Here is a 23,898-nt window from a genome sequence, read left to right as displayed (position 1 = left end):
CGGGGCAGATCACAGGCAGCTTTGGAGCATCCTCTCTGTGGCTGAGCTCCTTGGCTGTTTCCCTTCTCCTCGCCTGCCTGACCCCACACCCCAGCTGGCCTTTGCTTCCACCCCTGTACAGAGCTGCCCTCGTAGGTGGGTCACCTAACTTCTTATTTGTCTCCTCCAGGCGCAGGCGCAGGGCCTGACTCCTGACAGGTGTTTCCTTCCTTCTGGGAGCTCTGTGCTCTTTCAGGTCTCCTCTCTCCTCTGCAGGGTCGCTGGCCCTGCCCTTTCCTTCCTTCCTGCGTTGCCACCGGAACCTTCACGCAGAGGCCCCTGGAGCGCATTTCTCCCCTGACCAGCGCCAGCCTCTCTCCCGAGGCAGCTGGACACCCTGTTGCAGCCTCACCTGCGGCACATTCGACACCAGCCCTTCTCTACACCTGCTCTCCTCCTGCAGGCCTTGTGAGCTGGAAACCATCAGGTGTACAAGCTAGAAACCACAGGGCTTTTTTTTTTTTTTTTTAAATTTGTTGTGGAAATCATTTAAAGCTGCAGAAAAGGAGGCAAAAATGGTGCAGAGAACACCCACAGGCCCTTCATCCAGATCCACCTGCTGCGAACGCCTTGCCCTGTTCGCTTCATCTCCCCCCCGCCCCCGCACACGCGCACACACAGGCACACACTTTATTTTTGAACCATTTGAGAGTAAGTTACGAGCACTATAGCTCTTTTTAAACATTTCAGCGCCTAGTTCCTAAGAACAGGGGTTTCTTACTGCTCCACTGTTACCAGCGTCAGTAATTCAGTGTTGACATAACACTAACTCATCCACTCACAGGAATTCCCGCTTCATCATGGGTCAGTCATGTTCTTCATAACATTTTTTCCCTTTGGTACAGGATCTAGGCCAGGGTCATGTGCTGTGCTCAGTTGTCATGTCTCTCTATCTCCTTTAATCGGGAACCATTCTTCTGCCTTTCTTAGCCTTTTTTTTTGACAGCGACTTTTTTAAGAATTAAAGCCTCCCCCTGCCTCTTTTTTTTTTTTTTTTTGACTAGGATGTTCATCATTTGAGGTTTGACTGATTCATCATCTTTCAACCCAGGTGATGCCTCCCCAGCTGGAATATTACGCAAGTGATGGGTCATTCTCAGGACATCACAGCTGGAGACACAGTGTCCCCTGCCCCTCAGTGGGATGTTAAATTTGATCATTTGGTCCGAGTGTTTTCCAGTTTCTTTGCTATATAATTACTATTATTTCCTTCCTAACTAATAAGAAATGTGTGTGAAGAAACTTGAAAGCCATGAGAATGTCCTCATCAAAATTCTCCTCCCCTGGATTTACCAACCCCTGACAGCTCTTACCTGACCAGACTTGTCTCTGATGGTTGCACAGTGATTTTCCAACTCCAGCTCTCCCTCCATGCTCACCTGCTGGCCCCTGGCACTCTCCTGTAAGCAGAGCCCTGCCCCCACCCCGTCTTTCTTTCCTTCTTGCTCTCCTGTCCGTAGATCTGTGTGGACTCGTGGGTCTCCTTTGTTCCCAGTGGTTTACAGTCCATTCCTGGTCTTAGTTATGTCTGTGCCGAGTCTGTGCCGCTTTCGCCCAGGGGCAGCCCCTCACAGCTGGCTCAGGAGGTGAGCATCTTTTTGGTGCCTGTCTTAACTCGTGCCTCCCATGTCCCACCCCACAACACTCATTGTTTCCAGCCCCTCGTGGAGACCTGGCAGGACCTCCCCACAGGCCAGGCAGCTTCCTGTGACAGGCCTGCCCACACCCAGGGAGCAGACGATGACCCCACGTGCATGTGTGCTCTGGCTTCGGAGGATGCGGCTTTCATGGCGGATGAGGCGGAGTAGAATGACTACGTGCTCGACAACGCAGGCTGCCGTCTTTTCTCTGTCCAAGAAAAGACCAGGAACTGGCCAGGTAATGAACGTGTCATCCTGTGTCTGGGCCAGGCCCCATTGTTTCGCTAGGTAGTTGCCAGTAAAGGTTATGGAGAGAGGTTTGTGAGCCTCAAGTCAAACCCCAGCCCCACACATGTGGCACTTACCCAGAGAGGGGTGACCGCCCCGCCACGAACGTGCAGACAGGTGGCGGAATCAGAGCTGGGTCTAGGGCCTCTCCCATCCCCTCTGCTCCCTGCCACCACCCGCCTCCCAGTGTGTTCGTCAAAGAACAAGCCACTTGATAATTACTCACAGGGAAGCCCCATGACAAGTGGAACATTGGTGTAGATAAAGAGCTTCTAAAACAGATTTTATTAGAAGACTTTGGTCTGGAGGCCCCTGTTCAGTGGAAGGATGGAAGTCTCCGTGCAGCCATGAGGCAGAGCAGCAGTGTGGAAGGAGCAAGGGCTCCTTGGCTCTAAAGGCACAAATCCAGTGGTGAGGAGTCAGGCGCCAGACACTTCCCACCTTCTCTCACCACCTTTTGCAACAAAATCTTCTGGAAAGTGCCATGCTTTATACAACCACCTGCTGCCCCTCCTCTCCCTGGGTCTGGACATCCCAGACAGGACAGGAGGGGGACTGACTCCCACGCATGAGGCCTGCTGTGTGTGCTCTGCAAAATGCTTCCCGTGCATCCTCTTGTTTCATCCTCAGTCTCCCCCGCCCCGGGGCCCAGTTACTGCCGCTACTTACAGGGGAGGAGGTGGAGGGAAACTAGATGGAAGTGGTGGGCACAGGAGGCAGGGGGCAGCCGTCAGCAGAGGAAGGAGACAGCCAGAATGAGGACCACAGGAGGGTGGAGAGGAAGGAATCAGCCGAATCCTAGGTAACTGCCCCTTGGAGAAAATCAAGGGGTGACTTGAACCCCAAAGAACTATAACCACGGAACTCTCCCAGACTCCTTCTGGGGGATGAAGGTGACTAGCCATTCCTTTTATTCTGGTAGTTGCCCTCTCAGATTACAGAAGTAACCCGTGGACTTCAACGCTGTAAATATGCTAAGACCATTGAATCAACCAGCTTAAAGGGTGAATTTTATGGGATGTAAATTATATCTTGACAAAGTGGTTTGAAATAAATACATCAATAGAATTTTTTAAGTAACACATGTGTTTATCACAAAAGACCTCCACAACTTAGAAGATAAACATGGAAAGAAATGAAATACTCTCTTCCTTCAGTGATAATGACTTAACATTCTAGTGTGTTTTCTTTTTTCTTTTTTTAATTAATTGAAGAATAGTTGATTTACAATGTTGTGTTAGTCTCTGGTGTACAGCATAGTGATTCAGTTATTTTATATTTATGTTCTTTTTCATTATGGGTTACTACGTAATGAATACAGTTCCCTGTGCTGTGCAGTAGGGCCTTGTGCATCTATCCTGTCATTCTTTTTTCTATTGCTAACGCGTACAGAGTTGAGAAAATGTTATATATACAAGCTTTGTAGTCCATTTTATTAACTTGATCACAAAGGAATTTTTGCCGTGGTAGTAAAATCCCTTCTGGTACGTTTTTAACAGTAATATATGTAATATCCCGTCTCCCGGCTCTGTGGGCTTACTTACCTCTGCTTTATAGATGGACATTTAATTGGCTTCTAGTTTTCCGTGCTGGGGAGACTTGGTGAGCCCGTGGGCAGAGTTCTGCACCCGGAGTGGGGTCGTCCCACAGGGTAGTTGTGAGGTGCAAATTAAGGGGTATTTGTTAAGTTTCTGACGTGGAGCAAACACTTGTTAGTGGCCTCTGTCTTCCTTTCACAAAACAGTTTGAGAAAAACGTCCTGAACTGCTGCACTGGCCTGCTGCGCCAGAGCCCCCTCAAGCCTTGGAGCCCAAGGCCCCGTGCTGGCGTGCAGGGCCTGTGTGAGGCTCTGGTGGGTGTCGGAGGCCCGCCCACAGCCACCATGCCCCTGCCTGGACGGGCCCCTTGGGGCCCCACCCTGCCTCTGCTAAAGCCTGTGCTCTGGGGAGAGTAGAGAGGGGCCTTTGATTCTAGAGAAATACCCTCCTCTTGCTCATCGAGTGTGCATCGGGTTGGATAAGACCTCCAGTTCCAGCCTTTGCTCCTCCAGGAAGATCTCTGGCTGTGAAGTCAGGGCACGGCCACCTCCGGGAGTCACAAAGGTCTCAGCTCAGGAGGGTTCTCTTCATGGAGACGCTCCCTGGGCCAAAGAAGCCTGCTGCGCTCACATCCACCTGCTGTGTTTTCTTCACAGCACCTGCCATTCCTGGAAGTGCTGGTGAGTCCCCCACTTCCAGTCGGATCCCCAGTGTCGCCCCCCTCCTGCAGGGCCTGGAAGCTGCCCACTCTGGCTGACACCGGGCTCCCGTTTGCTTGAAATATCACAGCTCTGAGAGTCATTCACAAGTTGTTTTATTAATTTATTTAATTTTATTTTTATATGTATTTTTATTGAAGTACAGTCAGTTTACAATGTTCTGTCAATTTCTGGTGTACAGCACAATCACTTACTCATACATGAATATACATATATTCGTTTTCGTATTAGTTTTAACCATAACTTACTACAAGATATTGAAGATGGTTCCCTGTGCTATAGAGTATAAACTTGTTTACCTATTTTATATATAGTAGTTAGTACTTGCAAATCTAGAAATCCCAATTTATCCCTCTGACACCCTCTCCCTCTGGTAACCATAAGTTTGTTCTCTATGCCTCCGAGTCTGTTTCTGTTTGGTAAATAAGTTCATTTGTCATTTTTTCTTTTTTTTTCAATTCAAAAAATAAGTGATATCATGTGGTATATTTCTTTGTCTTTCTGGCTGACTTCACTTAAAATGGCATTCTCTGGGTCCATCCATGTTGCTGCAAATGGCATTATTTCATTATTTTTTTTATGGCTGAGTAGTATTCCGTTGTATCAATATACCACAGCTTCTTTATCCAGTCATCTGTTGATGGACATTTAGGTTGTTTCCATGTCTGGGCTATTGTATATAGTGCTTCTGTGAATTTTGGGATGCTTGTGACCTTGTGAATTAAGCTTCCCTCTGGATATATGCCAGAGTAGGACTGTTGGAGCATATGGTAAGTCTGTTTTTAGTCTTTGGAGGACTCTCCATACTGTTTTGCATAATGGCTGCACCAAACTACATTCCCACCAACAGTGTGGGAGGGTTCCCTTTTCTGCAAACCCTGTCCAGCATTTATCACTTGTGGGCTTTTGAATGATGGCCATTGTGACCACTGTGAGGTGATATGGCCTTGTGGTTTTGATTTGCATGTCTCTGATAATTAGCAATACTGAGCATTTTTCCATGAGCCGATTGGCCATCTATTTCTTTCTTGGCAAATTGCTTGTCTAGGTCTTTTGCCCATGCATGGATTGGGTTTTGTTTTTTTCTTATCAAGTTGTATGAGCTGTTTATATATTCTGGAGATTAAGCCCTTGTCGATCTCATCTTCTGCAGGTATTTTCTCCTATTCTGTAAGTTGGCTTTTTGTTTTGTTCATGGTTTCCTTTGCTGTGCAAAAGCTTGTACATTGAATTAGGTCCCATTTGTTTTTGCTTTTGTTTCTATTGCTCAGGTAGATTTTGCTAGGAGAACATTGTTGATCTTTATGTTGGATAACATTTTGCCTATTTTTTTTCTACAAGGTTTATAATGTCTTGTCTTATATTTAATTCTTCAAGACATTTTGAGTTTATGTTTGTGTGTGGTGTGAGGAGGTGTTCTAACTCCACTGATTTACATGCAGCTGTCCAGTTTTACCACCATTTCCTGAAGAGACTGTCTTTACTCATTATATGTTCTTGTTTCCTTTGTCAAAGTTTAATTGATGAAAAGTTGTGGTTTATTTCTGGACTGTCTTCTGTTCCATTGATCCATATGTGTCAAAAACTGGACATTTTGAAGAGTATAATTTGGCAATTCTGGAAATCAGATCCTGGCTCGCTCCCCGTGACCTGGGGTTTGTTTTTTCATTTGTTTGTTGTTGTTGTTGGTTCTTCACCTTCCCTGCCATTCCTGCAGCGCATGTATTCTTCAGTGTACGTGGCCACTGAAATCTCTGCTCAGTTTGCTTAATGGTCCGCTACGGATTGGTCAGGGATTTCCATAAACTTCTTGGACAAGTACGTCTCCCAGCCTTTACCAAGGCGCTCTGTGTAAAGCTGGGGTGCACATTAAATGTCCTGGCAGGCAGATTTCATGTCTGCTGTAGCCTTGTGTTCCTGCCTGAGCAGGGTTTCAGGGTCAGTCGGAGGTGAGCGCTTACAGCTGTCTCGGGTGTTTGCCGGGCACATGCACAGCCCTGCACGTGCACGAGGCTTCCTAGATTCCCAGGCATCTGTCTGGGCTTTTCAAAGTCCCTATGAATATTATTTAGCTTTTCCTTAAGTTTTTTTGGTAAGCATCTTTTCCCCTCAAGTGTTATTAGTGCCTTAGGCAACTACAGTGTTGAACAATCCCCCCCCCCTTTTTTGACAAATACCATGAGGTCAAGAAGAGTGATAAGGAGTGAGCTCTGAATCAGGTCAAATAAAGATCAGCCCCATGGGTGGGTGTTCCATGGGATGGCCGGGCAGGTCTGAGAACGCCAGTTCTCTGGTGGTTGGCTTTGGGGAGCTACAAACCCGTCTGCTCCCTTGAGAGGTGCTGGGGCTGCCAGCTTTCGCTGTGCCTTGGTGCGGCTGGACTCCAAGGCCACTCTGGTGATGTGGAGAAAGGGATGGGACTCGGCAGGTTAAAATGCCACGTGACACTCTGTTCTCACTGAGAATAAAGGCTCTTCAGATAGTTTCAAGGCTCATGTTAATTTCAAGAGTTCTGAAAGAGTTGACTTTGATCATTTTTGCCAGTGTTCTCATTGCTTTTACGGAGGAGCAAATTTTCCCCTTCCCAGTGACGTCAGAATGTGTTAGGATTCAGGAATGGTGATTTGAACCCCTCTCTGGGTGAATTCATAGTTCTTGGGCCCCTGGAACGTCTCTGCAGTCCTGGCAGGTGGGCAGGCTGCTTCTGCCTCCAGGGTGGGTTTGGATACTTGGTTCTGGGAGGAGCACTCTAAGCTGCTTTTGTGTCTCACTCAGGGTCCCCTGAGGAGAGGGAGGTCCTAAACCATGCCTTCTCCCTCTTCACTTACACGAGAGACTACAAACTCCCCCCAAAGGAGGACCTTCTTCAGATGTATGTCCAGGCAGATCCTGTGCTGCTGGGAAACTCTATTGATAAAGTTCACCAGCACTCTAATAAGAGAGACAGCTACCCCAAAGACTGTCACACCTTGGGTTCCTTTGAACTGCAGACCATACATAGGCAAAAACACCACCAGCCTGGGAGTCCCCCATGAGGCCACGCAGATGCAAGGTCGAGGTACTGTCACCAGGGACAGGAAGAGGCCATGGGCCCCAAACAGGATCAGAGTCCCTACTATCTGAGATGCCTTTCTTCTCTGTGGACTGTTTCCATATACTAACTAACTTCTGTGTGTGAGTAAACACAAATATTTATTAAGCATCTACCATTTGGTAGTTAAGAGGAATCCAGGCACAGAGAGGACGTGGGCCAGAGACTGCTGGTCCAGGAGCCTGGGGTCTGTCACAGAGTCAGACATGTGGGGTGCTGGAGGTGTCATGAGGAGTCCTCCTTTACAATGGCAAAGCTTTTCATCTCAAATGCCCACTCCAATCAGTGGGTCGTGGGTACCCAAGGCAGTTGAGAATGAACAGAGGAGTCCTGACAACAGCTAGTGATGTCTCCATGGATTTGGGATGGGAGCCTGGAGAACTCAGCCCAACTTTGTGTTTTCTAAAGAAAGAGACCTGCCCAGAGGAGCTCGGTTCCATCCAGATTTAATCTAATTCTGTGCTTGACGAAAGCTCCTGGGGGCTGTAATAAATGGCCACACCCCTCCTCTCTCACTCTTTAACATCTGAAGAGACTCTATCCTTCGACTCCAGTACCTACATGGGCAGCCTGACTTTGATGAACCAGTCATCATAGGTTTTGTAATTGTGGAGTCCAAGGGAACAGCTGCCTCTCAGGTGTCTGCATCTTTCCAGTACCCTGCGCTCTCTGAGGTGCGCCACCTGCTGGCCAGAAAGGGCTCCTGCCTGGAGGTTGGCCTTGGTGTGGGGGTGGGGCCCTAAGACCTCTTGTGGGGGCCTGTGGTTGGCTTATTCGTCAGGTCAATTGCATTGCACCTTGTTTTTCTAAGTAAGTATTTCTGGAGAAGTGATGGACCTAGCAATTTTTTTTTAAAGTTTCTGGTCAGGTGAGTTTTTAACGTTTTAATTTTGGGAATTAGTATGTTCAAGTTATTAAGTTGCAAAAGATACAGTGAAAGCTTTCTTGACTCTTTCCACAGGTGATCCATGCCATCAATTTCTTGTGTATCCATCTAGAAATTTCATATACAAGTAGCTAAAGTGCAGGGCTTGGCACAGGTCCCCACGTGAGTCAGATCGACAGTGCGAGGTGTAACTGGGTGCCAGACTGTTCAGAGCCTTGCAAGTGAGTTTTCTCCCGGGGAAAAATGGTCCCTGTTCTACAGACTTCATGGCAGGTTTCAAATGAGGCTGTGCTCTAAGCTTCTAATAGCGTCTATGAGAAGTTCTAAGCTGATAATTTACTTGAAGGGCCTTGTCACAAAGCCCTTCTCTTCTGAAGCCCTTGCCTACAGGAAGGGTTGTCATGGCCCTACAGGTGGGGGCCTGTGCCCAGCTGGTGTGCTGTAAGTGGGGACTGGGCAGGCTAACAATTTGCACCCCTCCTTTTAAGAGACTGTTCTTTGAATTTCTTTGGAGGTGGGGACGAGGACCAAGAGGGCAGTGTGCAGGGGCAGGACGCTAGCACTGGCACCACCCCTAACGCCTGGACATTTGCCCGGACCCCACACACGCTTTGCCTACTCAGAGAAATGGGATCCCTGTGGTTACTGGGCCCACCCTCCTTGGAAGGCAGTTGGGGGTCTGCCATTATTTAAGTGTCAACAGTTTCTCTTGGGGATTTCACTCCCTCACCCCGGTAGCTTAGCAGGGTGTGTCTTCCACTTTCTGAGAGGAACTGGGGAAAATACACATCTCTCCAGCCAGTCGTGTTTCAGGTACCTTGTAAACAGTGCTCTAGCTTTGCCTGGCTGGCCTGCCTCTTAATTGGCTCTGACTATTTCAGGAATTAAGAGGTTTCAGCTAATAAGTCTGTGCTGCCCGTGGGAGGGAGAAGCCACGAGGTGTGGGTGGGAAGTGGGAACTGTATCGGAAGAGCTAGATATTTGGATGAACATTAGAAACGAGGCCAAGCCTGCAACACGTGAAACAAGATGCCAGCCTGGGGTGCTGTGGGGGCCCGAGGAGGCGGGCTCGGCCAGAGCCAGGCGGGGCACGGGGCACACCAGTGTCCAGTGCTCCGGCTCTGGACGGATTAGAGGTAGGGTACTCTGAGGGAGGAGGAACAGAGCTTAGCTTCAGTTCTGCTGCTTCCCCTGGGCTGCTCCACGAGGCAGCCTGGCTGGGAGGCCATTCTGGGACTTGGGGTCCTGTCTGTGAGGAGGTACGGTATCTATGGGGCTGGAGGGGAGCCCTGGTGGGGGATGCAGGGGGCTGTGTATTCACCCTGGAGCGCGGGAAGGGCGTCTACGGGGATCCTCCCTCATGAATGTCCCATGTTTCAAGCCTCCCTGCACCTGTCTGTCCTGCTGGAGGGGGCATCTCAGAACCACAGGCTGCAGCTGGAGCTGGGCGGTGCTGGAAGGTCTTAGTTTGGTGAGGAGGGATCCTGATTAGGGCTGCAGAGCCGCCAGGATACAGGTCAGGCTGGAACTCTGGCTGGCACGGCATGACGCCTTGAGTCTGACAAAGCTCAGGATGTCAGGTTATATACATACATATATGACTGCTGGCAACACCAGAAGCTAAGAGAAAGGCATGGAAGAGATTCTCCCCTAAAGCCTTCAGATACATAGATGTTTGTGTCTGTACACACAGGCGCACACGCACTTTCCCGGCTTGATACAACTTGTCATTGTGTTTCCGCTCCTGGTGTAACTCACCTGAGAACATATACCTGACTCACGTGTGTCTTCTCCCCGCTCCTCATCCCACCCCCGCCCCCAGCTGCCTCACGCACACGGACCCCGCCAGCCAAGCCACTTCTCGGCACTTGCGTCTTCAGGGACACCCTGCACTTCCCTTTGACAGGCACCAAGTTCTCTGTGGAAAGCCTGGGCGTCTCCCCGCTGCAGACTGTTGACCAAGGGTGAGTCTGCTTAAGCTGTTCTTACAAACAGGGCAGGACGAACTCAACAGGACGTATCTCTGCTACGTGTGCAGGTATTTCTGAGATGCGATTTCCCAGTAGTGAGTTATAGGGTCAGAATATATAGATACATTTTGCTAATGTCAAATTGCTTTGGGAAAAGATTACATTGATACACCCTCCACCAACAGATCTTTTTGATTTTTGCCAATATAATGGTTGAATCATGTTTTAATTTGCATCTGATTATTTGTGAGGCTGAATATTTTTGTTAATTGACTATTTGTTGCCTGATCATATCCTTTGCCTATTTGAGTCATTAATTTTTTGTATTAATTTGTGTGTAGTCCTTATATAGTAAAGAGGGTCACTGTTGCAAATCATTTATCATCTATTTTTTTAACCTCTATGTGCCTTTCACCATTAGAACCTTTCAATTTTAATGTAGCCATAATGTAGTTAATTTTTTCCTTTAAGGATATTAGGTTTTACATCACCCCAAGAATATAGAAATACTCCCTATGCTTTTTCTAAAAATTTTGACTTTGTTTATACTATCAGGCATATGGAATTTAATTTTTGGGGGTGTGGAGTGATGTAGAGCCCCAACTTGGTCAAGTAATCTATCATTTCCTAATGTCTTGAAATGCTACTTTTAATTCTGATACATATCTGGGTATCTGGACTCTTAAATTTTCTCATTTAGATAGCGTAACATTGCATTAGAAGATAAATTATTGTTCTATAGTACGTATTGGTATATAGTAGGCTAATGCCCCCTACTCCCATTTTTCTTGTCCATAAAATTTATAAAAATTGTCGGGATTGAGGGGGGTGGGGTATAGTTCAGGTGGCAGAGCACATGCCTAGCATTCATAAGGTCCTGGGTTCAATCCCCAGTTCCTCCTCCAAAAATAAATAAGTAAAACCTAATTACCCCCCACCCCAAAATTAAAAAACAAAAACAAAAAACTGTTGGGATTGAGATTTGTACAGCATTGAATTTATCAGTTTATTTGGGGAGAACCAAGCCAAATGACCATGAGTCTTGCATCCAAGTATGTGGGATATTATTCCATTTACCAGGTTGTCTTTGTTACATTTAGAAAAGTTTTATTGTTTCCTTTGTATATAACTCTCACATTCCTAGTTGGGTTACTTCTGGGATGTTTTTATAGCTTTTGTGAATGAAATATTTTTCATTATATTTTGTAATTGCTTGCTGGACTGCATGGAAACGATTTTGATATGCTGATACCCAGCAAAGGACTTGAGCAAACTCTAAAGGTTTGCTCCTGAAAGGTTTCTGATGGTCTGTTTCTTATAGGGTGCCTGAGTACTCCAAGGAAAAACCGGTAGATTACTATTTTCCTTAGACCTTAAGGTACAGACCAATTAACTGACGTTTTGTAAAAATGGGTGCTATTCTGACTCCGCGGGCTGTGTGCGCGCTCAGAGCCTGTTTCCAGCAGGCTCCCAGGGGTTGCTGGTGTTGCAGCCCCAAGACCACACTGTAGTCATGAGAGGCTGGGTGATTCATGTGATTCATCATAAAACAGATGTTCCTCTTGGATTTTCATACAGGAGACAACTGTTGCTCATGCCCACGGAGCAAGAGCATCTGTACCCCCAGGCAAGGGTGGCCAGGAGGGCTTGTGAAAGGTCAGAGCTGGAAGAGGCCCTGGAAACCAGCACCTTGCTTTACATCTGAGAAAACTGAGGCCCAGGGAAGTGACTGTCATCGAAAGCATCAAAGCTTGGGGTCCCAGATTTGTGAGTGCCATCCTGGGGCCAGCTTATTCTAATTAGCTGGGGACTGGCCTTTGACAAGCCTCAGAATCTGAGCCTCAGTTTCCTCATCTATAAAGTGGGGATAATGTTACCTGTCCATTGGTTGGGATGGCTGTGAGAGTCAAATGGGCTGAACAGTAAGAGAAGGGACAGACGATGGCTTGAGTGCTTAAGAGGACCCAGGTCTGTCTGGCTCCAGAGGCCACGCTGTCTTCCCCCATGGTGCTGGTGAGTGAAGAAGTCCGTAGACCAGAGGGGTGCAGAGTCAAACTGGCTGGACCAGTTGGCGGTGGGTGTCATGGATGAACAGGAGTGGGTGCTGTCACTCGCCTTGGCTAACCAAGACTGGGTAGGAACCTGGGCCCCACACTTCTGGACCTTCTGACCTTTCATAATAAGCTGGAGGAGTGTGTGTGGTCTTCTACACTATGAAGCTTCTGGGTCTGAAAAGATGGCAAGAATTCAAGTTGTAAAAATCAGTGTGGACACAGCAGGTCAGAGGCTGAACTTGTCCTTGGCTTGTGAGTTTATAAAACAGTGCTGCCAACAGCTGAGATGTCACTGGTGGGGCCCCCTGGCAGCACGTTCCAACACTGACCAGCTGTGTCCGACTCTCCAGCCTGGGGCCTAATCATCAGTTTGTCAGAAGCTCCCTGGGTGCTTCGTACAGCACCCAGTGGGAACGTCCCTTGTGCTGTGCCCAGTGATGGCCAGGACCTTTCACAGAGGCTGAGCGGAGGTTGGGACTCCCGGCTCTGCACACAGCTCACCTCCCCTCTCCACCGTCACCCTTGGCTGACCACATGTCTGTGTTTTTTGAATTTTCCAGGATGGTGAAGTGAGGTGAGACTATCAGATTCCAAATAAAAGGTACCCAAGAAATTTATCAAGTTTAGTTCCAATCAGGTGACAAAGAGGTTCCTGCTGAGAAGACTATTCTCAACCCCAGCTAGCCTCTGCCTGATGCTGCGGAAAGAGGCAGGAGCTCTGACTGCCTCTGAGCCTTGACTGAGCATTTCCTGATTTGGAATTAGCTTTCAGATCAGACGCCCAGCCTGGGCCACAGAACCCCACAACCCTGCCTTGAGTCATGGCCTCAGGGAGCAGGCCACGCTGTCTGCAGCCAGAACTAAAGGCTTCCACGGCCACAGGTCCCTCCCTGGAGCCATAGGCCATCGGAAGCCCAGAGCTCCCCGCCCCGTGGGGAGATACCTGTTCTTCAGTTCCGGGCGCGTCTGACTGGGAAGCACCTGCCCTGTGGCGTCTTCCCGCAGTGCGGGGCTGGGGCTGCTGTGTTGTCTGCTTGGAGTCCACGGGCTTGTGCTCCCAGATGCCCCACCCCATCCCTCCTCGCCCTGTGAGCCCCAGCAGGTGGACGGGGCCTTTCCCTTGGACCTCTGCACTCACCGAGCCCAGGCCTGCCCACCAAACCAGAAGCAGGACTGAGAGCCACGTGGTGTCTGTCCACCTTTGACTTTTGACAACTTCAGACAACTTGAAACTGCGGCACCTTAAACCCAACTTCACGGCCTCTACGGTTCCCCGGGGCTGGGTGAACTGTTGTACTGGCAGGTCAGTAGGAGTTCCCAGTCTTTGTGTTCAACTCCCCATCCCCTTGGTGGTGGCGGATGACCCAGTGGTTCCCCTGCTTGGTGTTGGTAAGTTAAAGTCATGAGACTTCATGGGGTTCAATGCGGGGAGGGAGGCAGATGATGACCAGCCCTGCCTCTCCTTGCGAGGGGGCCCTGCACCCCTGCTCCCTCCACACGGCCCCTGAACCTTCTCCAAGGAAGCCCACAGCCTCCTTCACCTCAGTCCCACCCAGACATTTCAGTCACATGTGAAAAAGACCCCCGACCCCCAGTCAGCGTTGGGAGAGAGCATCCCTCCCACACAGGCCAGCCAGCCTGAGCCCCTGGACTTGAGCCTCCCTGTGCAGGAATGCCTTCCCTTAGGACCCACCTTGGCTGTGGCCCTAGACCGGTCTGTGACTTGGCCGAGCCTGTTGCTTCAACTCCTCCCTCTCCTCCATTTCAGCCCTTCTCATGGCCAAGGATGTAAGACATTCCTCTGTACCGGCCGCCCTCCCCACCCCCAGGAACAGAGCTGCCTGTGCGACCCTGCGGGCCTCACTCAGGGTGCAGGCCCACCAGAGGGGTCCTGACTTTGACCAGTCTGAGGAGAAGGGTCCTCAACAAGGGGCCCCTTTCCGACCACTGCGGTGAAGATATCCCCAGGGGTGCCCCACTTTAAGCCTTCCGCCTTGCCCACCCCCTCACCTCACCTGAACTGACGGCCCCAAGGGCTGGCCTGGAAGCAGCTCAGGGACCTGTTGGAGACGACCCCAGCCCGCAGCACCCCCGCCGTTCGAGCAGGGGTTTGTTCCCGGGAGTGGTCGTCATCCTAGGAGCAGGCACCTCCTTGTGCCAACGGGAAGCCCTTTCCTGTGCCGCCCTCCAGAGACATGTTCAAATGACCAATATGCTTTTAATTAGTCATCTTGAAGCCACAGAATGTGTGGTCCCCTGGGTCACTTTTTTCCTGTCAGCAAGCTGCTTTGTGTCTTCTGGGGAACATCCGGGGCCGTCTGATCGTCTGACTTCCTAGGGCAGAGGACTCTCGGAAGGGTTGACGTCTTTGTTCTGGCCCCTGTGCAGGACACCTACTCCTCCCTCAGAGGCTATAACTCCAATTGGACACCCTCTGGCAGAGGTACTGTGTGGCTGAATGAGGGGTATTTTGTGCATAATTTATGACATTAAGAGGAGGGGGGCCTGGGCTCTCAAGTCAAAAACCTTCAATGCTGGGCACTCTTGGCCCAAATGTCAACAGTAGGTGCTCAATAAATGCTCATTACAGGAAGGTGCATTTTCCTCCTGCTGGAGATCTCACAAGATGATCCAGAGCCAAGGGTGAAGCTGGTAAGTCTGTGCTGTGTGACACTCACCTGTCTCCCAGGCCAGAAATGGGAGAGAAGAGGCTTCCTTAGAGGTGTCCCCTCGGTGACCTGAGAGGGGGCGCTGCCCCCGGGGCTGGCCTGGGACCTCTGGCGGAAGACAGGAGACTCCGGTGACCGAGGTAGAATTGAGAGCTTTTTATTCAAAGAGGCAGAGGCTTGTGCCCAGTTTCCCTCCCTGCAGCCCTCGTCCTGTTCTGACATCAGTTGCAGTGCTGTCTGGGGCTGAGCAGAATGTTATGCTGTCCACAGCGGCCGTGGTGACACAGCTGTGTCACTGGCAGGACACGAGGCTCAGGGGTGGGCAGGTTAGCCCCAGCCAGCCTGGCTGGGGCCAGGTCCCACCCTCCCAGGACGCAGTCTGACCCGGCTGAGGTCCAGAGAGGACGGACCCACCCACCAATCTGAAAACAGGACTGACTTTGGGGCTGGTGGGTACCTCCATTTTCAGGCCAGGCTGGCCAGAGGAACACGAGTTTCAAATCCATCATGCAAGGATATTTCTCAAGGGCCTTGTGGGTAGCACACACCTCTGACCTCAGGCTTGAACACAGCAGAGACTGCGGTTCGCAGTGACCAGCAAACCCTCTTCCCTGAGTCTAACCACAGCCTCCTTGGGGACTCAAGGGCTTAGCATCCTTTCCTCCCTGATGTGGAGTCTCTGGTATACAGTCCATAAGGCCTGCTCCCCAGGGCTGCCTTCTGGGTGAGGACAACACAGCCGGCCTCCATGGCCAGGCCATGCCCAGACTGAGTTAATGGGCTTCAGAGCCACCCAGGGCCCTTACATTGTCAGTAACAAATATTAAAGCTGACAGGGACCCACAAACGAGGCCTGCTGTCCGGGTGTGGAAGGCCCCGTGCCTTCCAGTTGCTCTGTCAAGGCTGGAGCCCAGCAGCCGCCCTCCTGGGGGACGACATCAGCACGCTGGGACCAGGCGGGGGAGGCCCCAGAGCCTGGGTCGTCGGCTGGAGGCAGGGGTGCCCTCTGACAGCGTCACCAGGACCTGGCCCTCCTTCCCCCCAGGCACCACAGCCTTCGTACCTGTGCAGGGCTGCCCCTCCTCCCTGTTTAACTGGGGCTACAGGCCCCTCTGGACTAGGACTCACACTCTTGCCTGGAGCCAGGAGAGGGGCCCTGAATCAGGGACGTCGCGTGGGCAGGCTCTGCCTGTCTGCCCACACTGCCACCGATGTTGGTGTCACCACCAGGGGAACAGGCCAGAGAGAATGAAGACGCATGCTGGGGAGCGGGGGTGGGGAGTCCATTCTTATACCACGTGGGGCACAAACCTCTGCTGGACTTTGTGTGGAAGATGCTGCTTCAGCAACTAGTGGGGCGGAGTTTGAGCCTAGAAGCCCTGCTCAGGCCATCAGTGCTGATCTCGGACACCTCAGCCTTCAAAGGGGGTGACCAGGGTCCTGGCTCAGCCTGGTCCTGCGGGGGGGTGTGGCTGTCTGCCTGCCTCTCAGTCTGCAGGCCCTGCCACCACCTATCCTTTCAGAGACGCAATGGCCACTATGTTGGGAGAACTGGCCTAAAACACGCAGGCCGCGTTTCTGGTCAGCTCTGCCTGTGTTGGTGGTTAAACTTCCCAGGAGGGGCAGTTACATTCAGTTCTCAGGGCGGAGGCCAGCATCCCAGGAGTGCCTAAAGAGGTCCTCTCCTGACCTTCCCCTGGGAACAGACTTGTAGCCACAAGGCAGGACGGCTCCCAGCTGTCTGACTCAGGGATTCTAGTGTCTGGAATTCCCGGGTATGCCCCGCACGTGTGTGTACAGCTTAGTGCTGGGGTCCTCGCTCAAGCCAAGCCTGGCCTTCCTCCTAGTTCAGGCAGGCAGTGGGGAAACCCCTTCTGAGGAGGGCCTGGGATCCTTGCAGCCTCTGCAGGCCGGTCTCTGCTGCTCCCGGTGTCCCACCCCTGGTTCCCAGGGCCTTGCTCTGTCTCAGTTCTCAAAACCCAGGAGCCAGGGCCCCAACTTTCTCAAGAGAAGACAGACATCTCAAGAAAGGCCAGAAGGTAAGTTCTTTTCTGCCCCTGGGCAACCCCGTTCAGAGATTCCTTTGCTGGGGGAGGCTGGGCAAGGTGTGAAGGGCGCCCCGGCCTGGGAGAATGGTTCCTGACAATCCCTCATGGGCAGAGGAGCTCAGAGCAGGTGTCTCGTACTCTGTCACCCCCAGTCCACCGACTCCAGACCAGGCCAGCATTGGGGGGGAGGGAGGAGGGAGGGGCTGGTGCGAGGGGAGCAGCGGGTGTGGGGGAGCACATGTCGCCCCCCAGCCACTCTGCCGGGCCCGGCCCTCGCCCACCGCATCACTCATCTGTCACCTCCACAGAGTCCGTGTCCTTCCTCTCCTCCGACTGCTCCTCTGTTGTCTCTGTGTTCTCCAAGTCTGACAGCGATGCCACCTGTCGCACCCAGTCCCTGTCACTGAGAGGCTTTGGATGACATGGTCCGGAGAAGGGGTTGAACCAGTTCAGGGAAAAGTCCCCACCAAAGGCCTCTTTGACTGTCTTCCAGCTGCCAGTGTGTTCCCTGGGCTGATTCTTTCGTTTGAGGCGCTCAATGCCCTGGAAGGACAAGGGGATAGAGAGGGTCAGTGGGGGCGGGCAGGGCACCCTCGTCCTCGAGAGCACAGCACCGGGGCCCCTCAGGGTGGGGAGGGGCACGGAGCGGGACAGCAAGCGGGGCCTGTGTTCCCCCCACCAGCCTCCTTTCCTCCCCCAGGGGCCCCGGGGTGCCGGCCTCGCTCAGTAAGACCCGCCGTTGCCTGGGGCCCAGGCTGCCCAGTGGCCTCTGTGGGCGTGAGCTGGGCCGCCTGTCCTGAGACCACAAAGACGACCCTCCCCAGGGATCCTGGGCCCCCCCCCCCAACAGCAGGCGGCAGAGGCATGACGGAGCATGGAGGGGTTCTGGGGACAGCACAGGACACACAGCACGTGAGAGGAGGAAGCAGATGTGTGCACAGCGAGCAGCCAACATGCAGCTGGAGGTGCTCGGGCAGCCGCGGGCCTGCACGTACAGTGGGAAGCCCTGCGGCCTCTCCCAGCTGCCCACTCACCTGCCTCTGGGCTTCGGCTGCACAGGGCCACAGGGAGAGGGTGTCAGGGAAGGGGAGAAGCCAAAGGCGTTAAAGGCGCAGCCAGGCCAGATCCTTAGGCCCATAGCATTCTCCGCAGAGGCTCGTGCTGGGGCGGCCCCGCACAGGGGCAGCTCACCGACACGCTTTCCACCTCAGAACCGTCTCTGCCTGCCTAGTTGCAGCTTTTCTCTTCTTTTCCACCTTAGATCCTTACACAACCGGCATAATCCTTTCTCTTGTGCAGAAAGAGAAGCTGAGGCAGGCGCTAAGCCCCAGCTCAGCCCCAGCCCCGCCCGCGCCCGGGGCCGGCTCCTCTCCAGCACTTTCTCCCCACACCGCCTCCGGGATTTGTTTCCTCGCTTTTGAAAAAATGGTAAAGAACCCGCTCTCAAGTTATCTCCTTGTAAGATACTTCCTGATTACAGACGGTTAGACAGTCACTTTACAGTAAGGAAACCTTGCAGACATCACCTGAACGGAGTGGAAGTCAACATCACCAACCGTGAGACGTATGAGCATCACCGTGGGTACGGCACCCCTCGGGACGCACCACCACCTCCCTGATCTTCCTGCCCCAAATGCACAATCTCAGCCTAACTATGAGGAAACATCAGACCACCACAGGTGGCAGTCTACCTGGCCTCTGCAATCTCCAAGTCTGATGAATCGTTTTGAAACCAGACAGAAGGGGGGAGCTGTACAACACTGTGAATGTACTAAATGCTGCTCCACTGCACACTTCAGAGCGGTTGGTTTTATGTGAATTTCACCTCAATTACAGAAACTATCAAGCTCGAGGAACTGTCAGGGACAGGAGACTAGAGAGCCAGGAAAAATGATGCGGTTGCATCCTGAACAGAGGAGACTAGTGAGACAACTGCAGAGATCTGAATAAAGTACACAGATTAGTTAACAGTACTCTACCAATAAATTTCCAGGTTTTGATACTTGTATTATGGTTTTATAAAATGTTTACATTTGGAAAGACATACGGAAGCTCTTCGTACTATTTTACCATTTTTTGGTTAAGTCTGAAATTATTTCCCAATAAAAAGCTAAAATCTGAGACCCAAAGACTTATATAATAGTCTTGAATGTGGAGTTATGAGAAATTGGAAACAAACAAAATGTCTAATAATAACAGCTAAGTAAATTATTCTATAAAACAGAACACTCTGCAGCTATCGATAGTGGTGCTAATACAGGTTTACATACGCTGGGAAGTCCTGTCCCCGTGGTGACAAGAGGAAAGCAAAGCTGCATCTGACGTCATCATGGAATCTGGGGTTTAGGGATGGATTTTAGTTTTATTTCTGTAGGCTTCCTGCACATTCCATGTTCTCATCAATGAGCATGGGTGACTTTTAGAATCAGAACACAAAAGCTGTCTCAGTAAATGGCTCTGGGTGATACAACTCTTAAGGGAGCCTCATGTAGGTCTGGGGCACAGGATGCTACGCTGTTCATAGCCTGGCCCCCCTGGCCTCAGTGACGGCCAACTGAGTGACTTGCTTTGGGGATCCTCAGCTCCCTTCCTGGGTGATCATTTGCAGCCTGTAGAGAGTTTTAACTGTGATTGCAGGGGAGCTGGGATGTCACCACGTGGCAGATCAGGCTGCAGAGGGGACACCCAGAAATGACAGACTGGCTCAAAGCCATGACTGGGTCCTCACAACCACCCTGACAGGGGTGGGTATTGTATGCACACCTGGCAGATGGGAAGACAGGGCTTCTCAGAGGCTGTGACGGCAGCCAAAGCTGTCCTGCCGGTCAGGCCTCGGAACAAGGATGAGAACTCGTGTCTTCTCTCTGCTCAGTGTGTTTTCAATCCTACACAAATCCTCAAAGGCAGAGAAAAGCTGTAGAGGGAAAGGAAGCAAAAGAACCCACAGGAAAAAACAAACAGATGGAAAGATACACCGTTTCTTGGATTAGAAGAATTAATATTGTTAAAATGACCACACTACCCAAGGTGAGCTACAGATTCAGTGCAATCCTATCAAAATACCAATGGCATTTTTCACAGAACTAGAATAATTTTAAATTTTGTATGGAAACACAAAAGACCCCAAATAGCCAAAAGAATCTTGAAAAAGAGGAACAAAGCTGGAGGAATCACATACCCAGACTTCAGACTATAATACAGAGCTTCTGTAATCAAAACACTATGGTACTGGCACAAAAACAAACACACAGATCAATGGAACAGAACAGAGATCCCAGAAGTAAACCCACATTTTTTTTGTCAATTAATTTAAGACAAAGGTAGCAAGAATATACAATGGAGAAAAGACAGTCTCTTCAATTAGTGGTGCTGGTAGGGTTTAGGATGGGGGGTAGGGTGGTGAAGAATAAGCAGAGAACAGAGGAAACTTAGGGCACTGAAAATACTCTTTGAGATTCTATAATGATGGATACCTGTCATTACACATTTGTCCAAACTCATAAAATGTACAACATCAAGAGTGAATCTAATGGTTTTTGGATGATTATGATCTAAATTATGATGTGTCAATATAGGTTCTTCCTTGGTAGAAAAAAAAATTATATATATAGTACTCTGGGGGTGGCGGTGGGGATGTTCATAATGGTGGGGTCTGTGCATGAGCAGGGTACAAGAGAACTCTACGCGCCTCTCGATTTTACTATGAACCTAAACCTGCTCTAAAAATAAAATCATTTAAAAAACAAAACAAACAAAAATAAATGGTGCTGGGAAAACTGGACAGCTACATGTTAAAAAATGAAATTAGAACATTCTCTAACACCATATACAAAAATAAATTCAAAATGGCTTAAAGATTTAAGTATAAGGCAAGACATAATAAACCTCCTAGAAGAAAACATAGGCAAAACATTCTCTGACATAAATCTTAGCAATATTCTAGGGCAATCTACCCAGGCAATAGAAATAGAAGCAAAAATAAACAAATGGGACCTATTAAACTCATTAGCTTTTGCACAACAAAGGAAACCATAAGTAAAACAAAAAGACAACCTACAGAATGGGAGAAAATATTTGCAAAAGATAAGACTGACAAGGGCTCAATATCTACTTAATGACAATGACAAACACAACCTAATGACAAAAAAAAAAAAACAAACAAAAACCCCAAACAACCCAGCCCAAAAATGTGCAGAAGAACTGAACAAGCAATTCTCTAATGAAGGCATACAAATGGCCAATAGGCACATGAAAAAAATGCTCAATATCACTAATTACAGAGACATGCAAATCAAAACTACAAGGAGGTATCACCTCACACCAGTCACAATGGCCGTCATTCAAAAGCCCACAAACGAAAAATGCTGTAGAGGCTGTGGAGAAAAGGGAACCCTCCTACACTGCTGGTAGGAATGTAGTTTGGTGAAGCCATTATGGAAAACAGGATGGAGATTCCTCAAAAGATTAAAAACAGACTTACCGTATGATCAAGCAATCCCACTCCTGGGCATATATCCGGAAGGAACTCTTTAATTCGAAAAGATACACACACCCCAACGTTCACAGCAGCACTATATACAATAGCCAAGACATGGAAACATCCTTAAATGTCCATTTACAGATGACTGGATGAAGAAGTTGTGGTATATTTATACAATGGAATACTATTCAGCCATAAAAAAGAATAAAACAATGCCATTTGCAGCAACATGGATGGACCTAGAGATCGTCATTCTAAGTGAAGTAAGCCAGAAAGGGAAAGAAAAATACGGTATGATATCACTCATATGCGCAATCTAAAAAAAAAGAAAAAGCACACTATGAACTCATCTACAAAACAGAAGCAGACTTGCAGACATAGTAAACAATCTTATGGTTACCAGGGAAAGGGGGTGGGAAGAGATAAATTTGGGAGTTTGAGATTTGCAAATGTTAGCCACTGTGTATAAAAATAGATTTTTAAAAGTTTCTTCTGTATAGCACAGGGAAATATGTTCAATATCTTGTAATAACCTTTAATGAAAAAGAATATGAAAACAAATATATGTACATATATGCATGATTGGGAGACTGTGCTATACACCAGAAATTGACACATGGTAACTGACTGTACTTCAATAAAAAAAATTTAAAAATAAGTCCACAAACAATAAATGCTAGAGAGACTGTGGAGAAAAGAGAACCCTCCTATACTGTTGGTGGGAATGTAGTTTGGTGAAGCCATTATGGAAAACAGTATTGAGATTCCTCAAAAGATTAAAAATAGACTTACCATTTGATCCAGCAATCCCACTCCTGGGCATATATCTGCAGGGAACTCTAATTCAAAAAAACACATGCACCCCAACGTTCATAGCAGCACTATTTACAACAGCCAAGACATGGAAACAACCTAAATGTCCATTGACAGATGACTGGATAAAGAAGCTGTGGTATACTTATACAATGGAATACTACTCACCCATAAAAATAATAAAATAATGCCATTTGCAACAACATGAATGGACCTAGAGATCGTTATTCTAAGTGGAGTTAAGCCAGAAAGAGAAAGAAAAATACCGTATATCACTCATATGTGGAATTTAAAAAGAAAAAAAGGACACCAATGAACTCATCTACAAAACAGACTCGCAGACATAGTAAACAATCTTATGGTTACTAGGGGAAAGGGGATGGGAAGGGGTAAATCTGGAGTTTGAGATTTTCAATGTTAGCCACCATATATAAAAATAGATTTTAAAAAAGTTTCTTCTGTATAGTACAGGGAAGTATATTCAATACCTTGTAATAACCTTTAATGAAAACAAATATATGTTAAAAAAAAAAGGATTAAAGACCTAAATATAAGACCAGAAACCATAAAACTCCTAGAGGAAAACACGGGCAGAACACTCTTTGACATAAATCACAGCAATATTTTTTTGATCTGTCTCCTAAAGCAAAGGAAATAAAAGCAAAAATAAACAAATGGGATCTAACTAAACTTAAGAGCTTTTGCATAGCAAAGGAAACCATTGATAAAATGAAAAGACAACCTACAGAATGGGAGAAAATATTTACAAAGGATATGACTGATAGGGGGTTAATATCCAAAATATATAAACAGCTCATACACCTCAACATCAGAAAAAAACAAACAACCTGATTAAAAAAATGGGCAGAAGACCTGACTAGACAGTTTTCCAAAGAACGCATTCGGATGGCCAACAGGCACATGAAAAGATGCTCAACATCGTTAATCATCAGGGAAATGTAAATCAAAACCACAATGAGGTATCACCTCACACCTGCCAGAATGGCCATAATCAAAAAGAACACAAATAAGAAATGTTGGTGAGGATGTGGAGAACAGGGGACCCTCATGCACTGTGGGTGAGACTGTAAATTGATGCAGCCACTGTGGAAAACAGTACGGAGGTTTCTCTAAAAACTAAAAACAGAAGTACCACATGACCCAGCAATTCCACTCCTGGGTATATATCTGAAAGAAACAAAAACACTAATTCAAAAAGATACATGCACCCCAATGTTCGTTACAGCATATTTACAACTGCCAAGACATGGAAGCAACCTAAGTGTTCATCAACAGATGAATTTAATAAAGATGTATATAAATACAACAGACTACTCCTCGGCCATAAGAAATGAAATTCTGCCATTTGCAACAACATGGATAAACTTGGGGGGTATTATGCTAGGTGAAACAAGCCAGAGAGAGAAACACAAATACTCTAGATCACTTACATGTGGAGTCTAAAAAATATAACAAACGAGTGAATATAACCAAAAAAAGGAGCAGACGCACAGATCTAGAGAACAAATTAGTGGTTACCAGCGGAGAGAGTGAAGAGCGGAGGGGCAAGACAGGGGTAGGTTATGATGAGGTGTAAACTATTCGGTATAAAATAAGGTACAAGGATGTACTGTATGACGCAGGGACTACAGCCAGGATTTTG

The 23,898-nt window shown here is 48.7% G+C and overlaps 1 protein-coding gene and 1 long non-coding RNA gene across 3 annotated transcripts in view; one reads left to right on the top strand and one right to left on the bottom strand.

Annotated features, from left to right (window-relative positions):
- Positions 1-1,074: 1,074 nt before the first annotated feature.
- Positions 1,075-14,935, top strand: LOC116158212 (uncharacterized). The gene is made up of 3 exons (XR_004142409.2): positions 1,075-1,917; positions 10,024-10,165; positions 12,786-14,935. It is a non-coding gene; the product is annotated as an uncharacterized LOC116158212 (long non-coding RNA).
- A 100-nt stretch (positions 14,936-15,035) lies between these two features.
- The window catches only part of ZDHHC3 (zinc finger DHHC-type palmitoyltransferase 3), a 59,910-nt gene continuing 51,047 nt past the window's right edge, over positions 15,036-23,898 (bottom strand). For both annotated transcript variants that reach the window (XM_031470145.2, XM_031470147.2), the window contains one exon: positions 15,036-17,485. In XM_031470145.2, coding sequence (XP_031326005.1) covers positions 17,228-17,485 — 258 coding nt within the window. In that variant the 3' untranslated portion in view covers positions 15,036-17,227. The remainder of the gene's footprint in view (positions 17,486-23,898) is intronic.

Source organism: Camelus dromedarius, chromosome 17, assembly GCF_036321535.1.
Source record: "Camelus dromedarius isolate mCamDro1 chromosome 17, mCamDro1.pat, whole genome shotgun sequence".
In the NCBI taxonomy this organism is placed as follows: Eukaryota; Metazoa; Chordata; class Mammalia; order Artiodactyla; family Camelidae; genus Camelus; species Camelus dromedarius.
The sequence above is the reverse complement of the archived record's forward strand: the minus strand, read 5'-3'. Positions and strand labels throughout refer to the sequence as shown.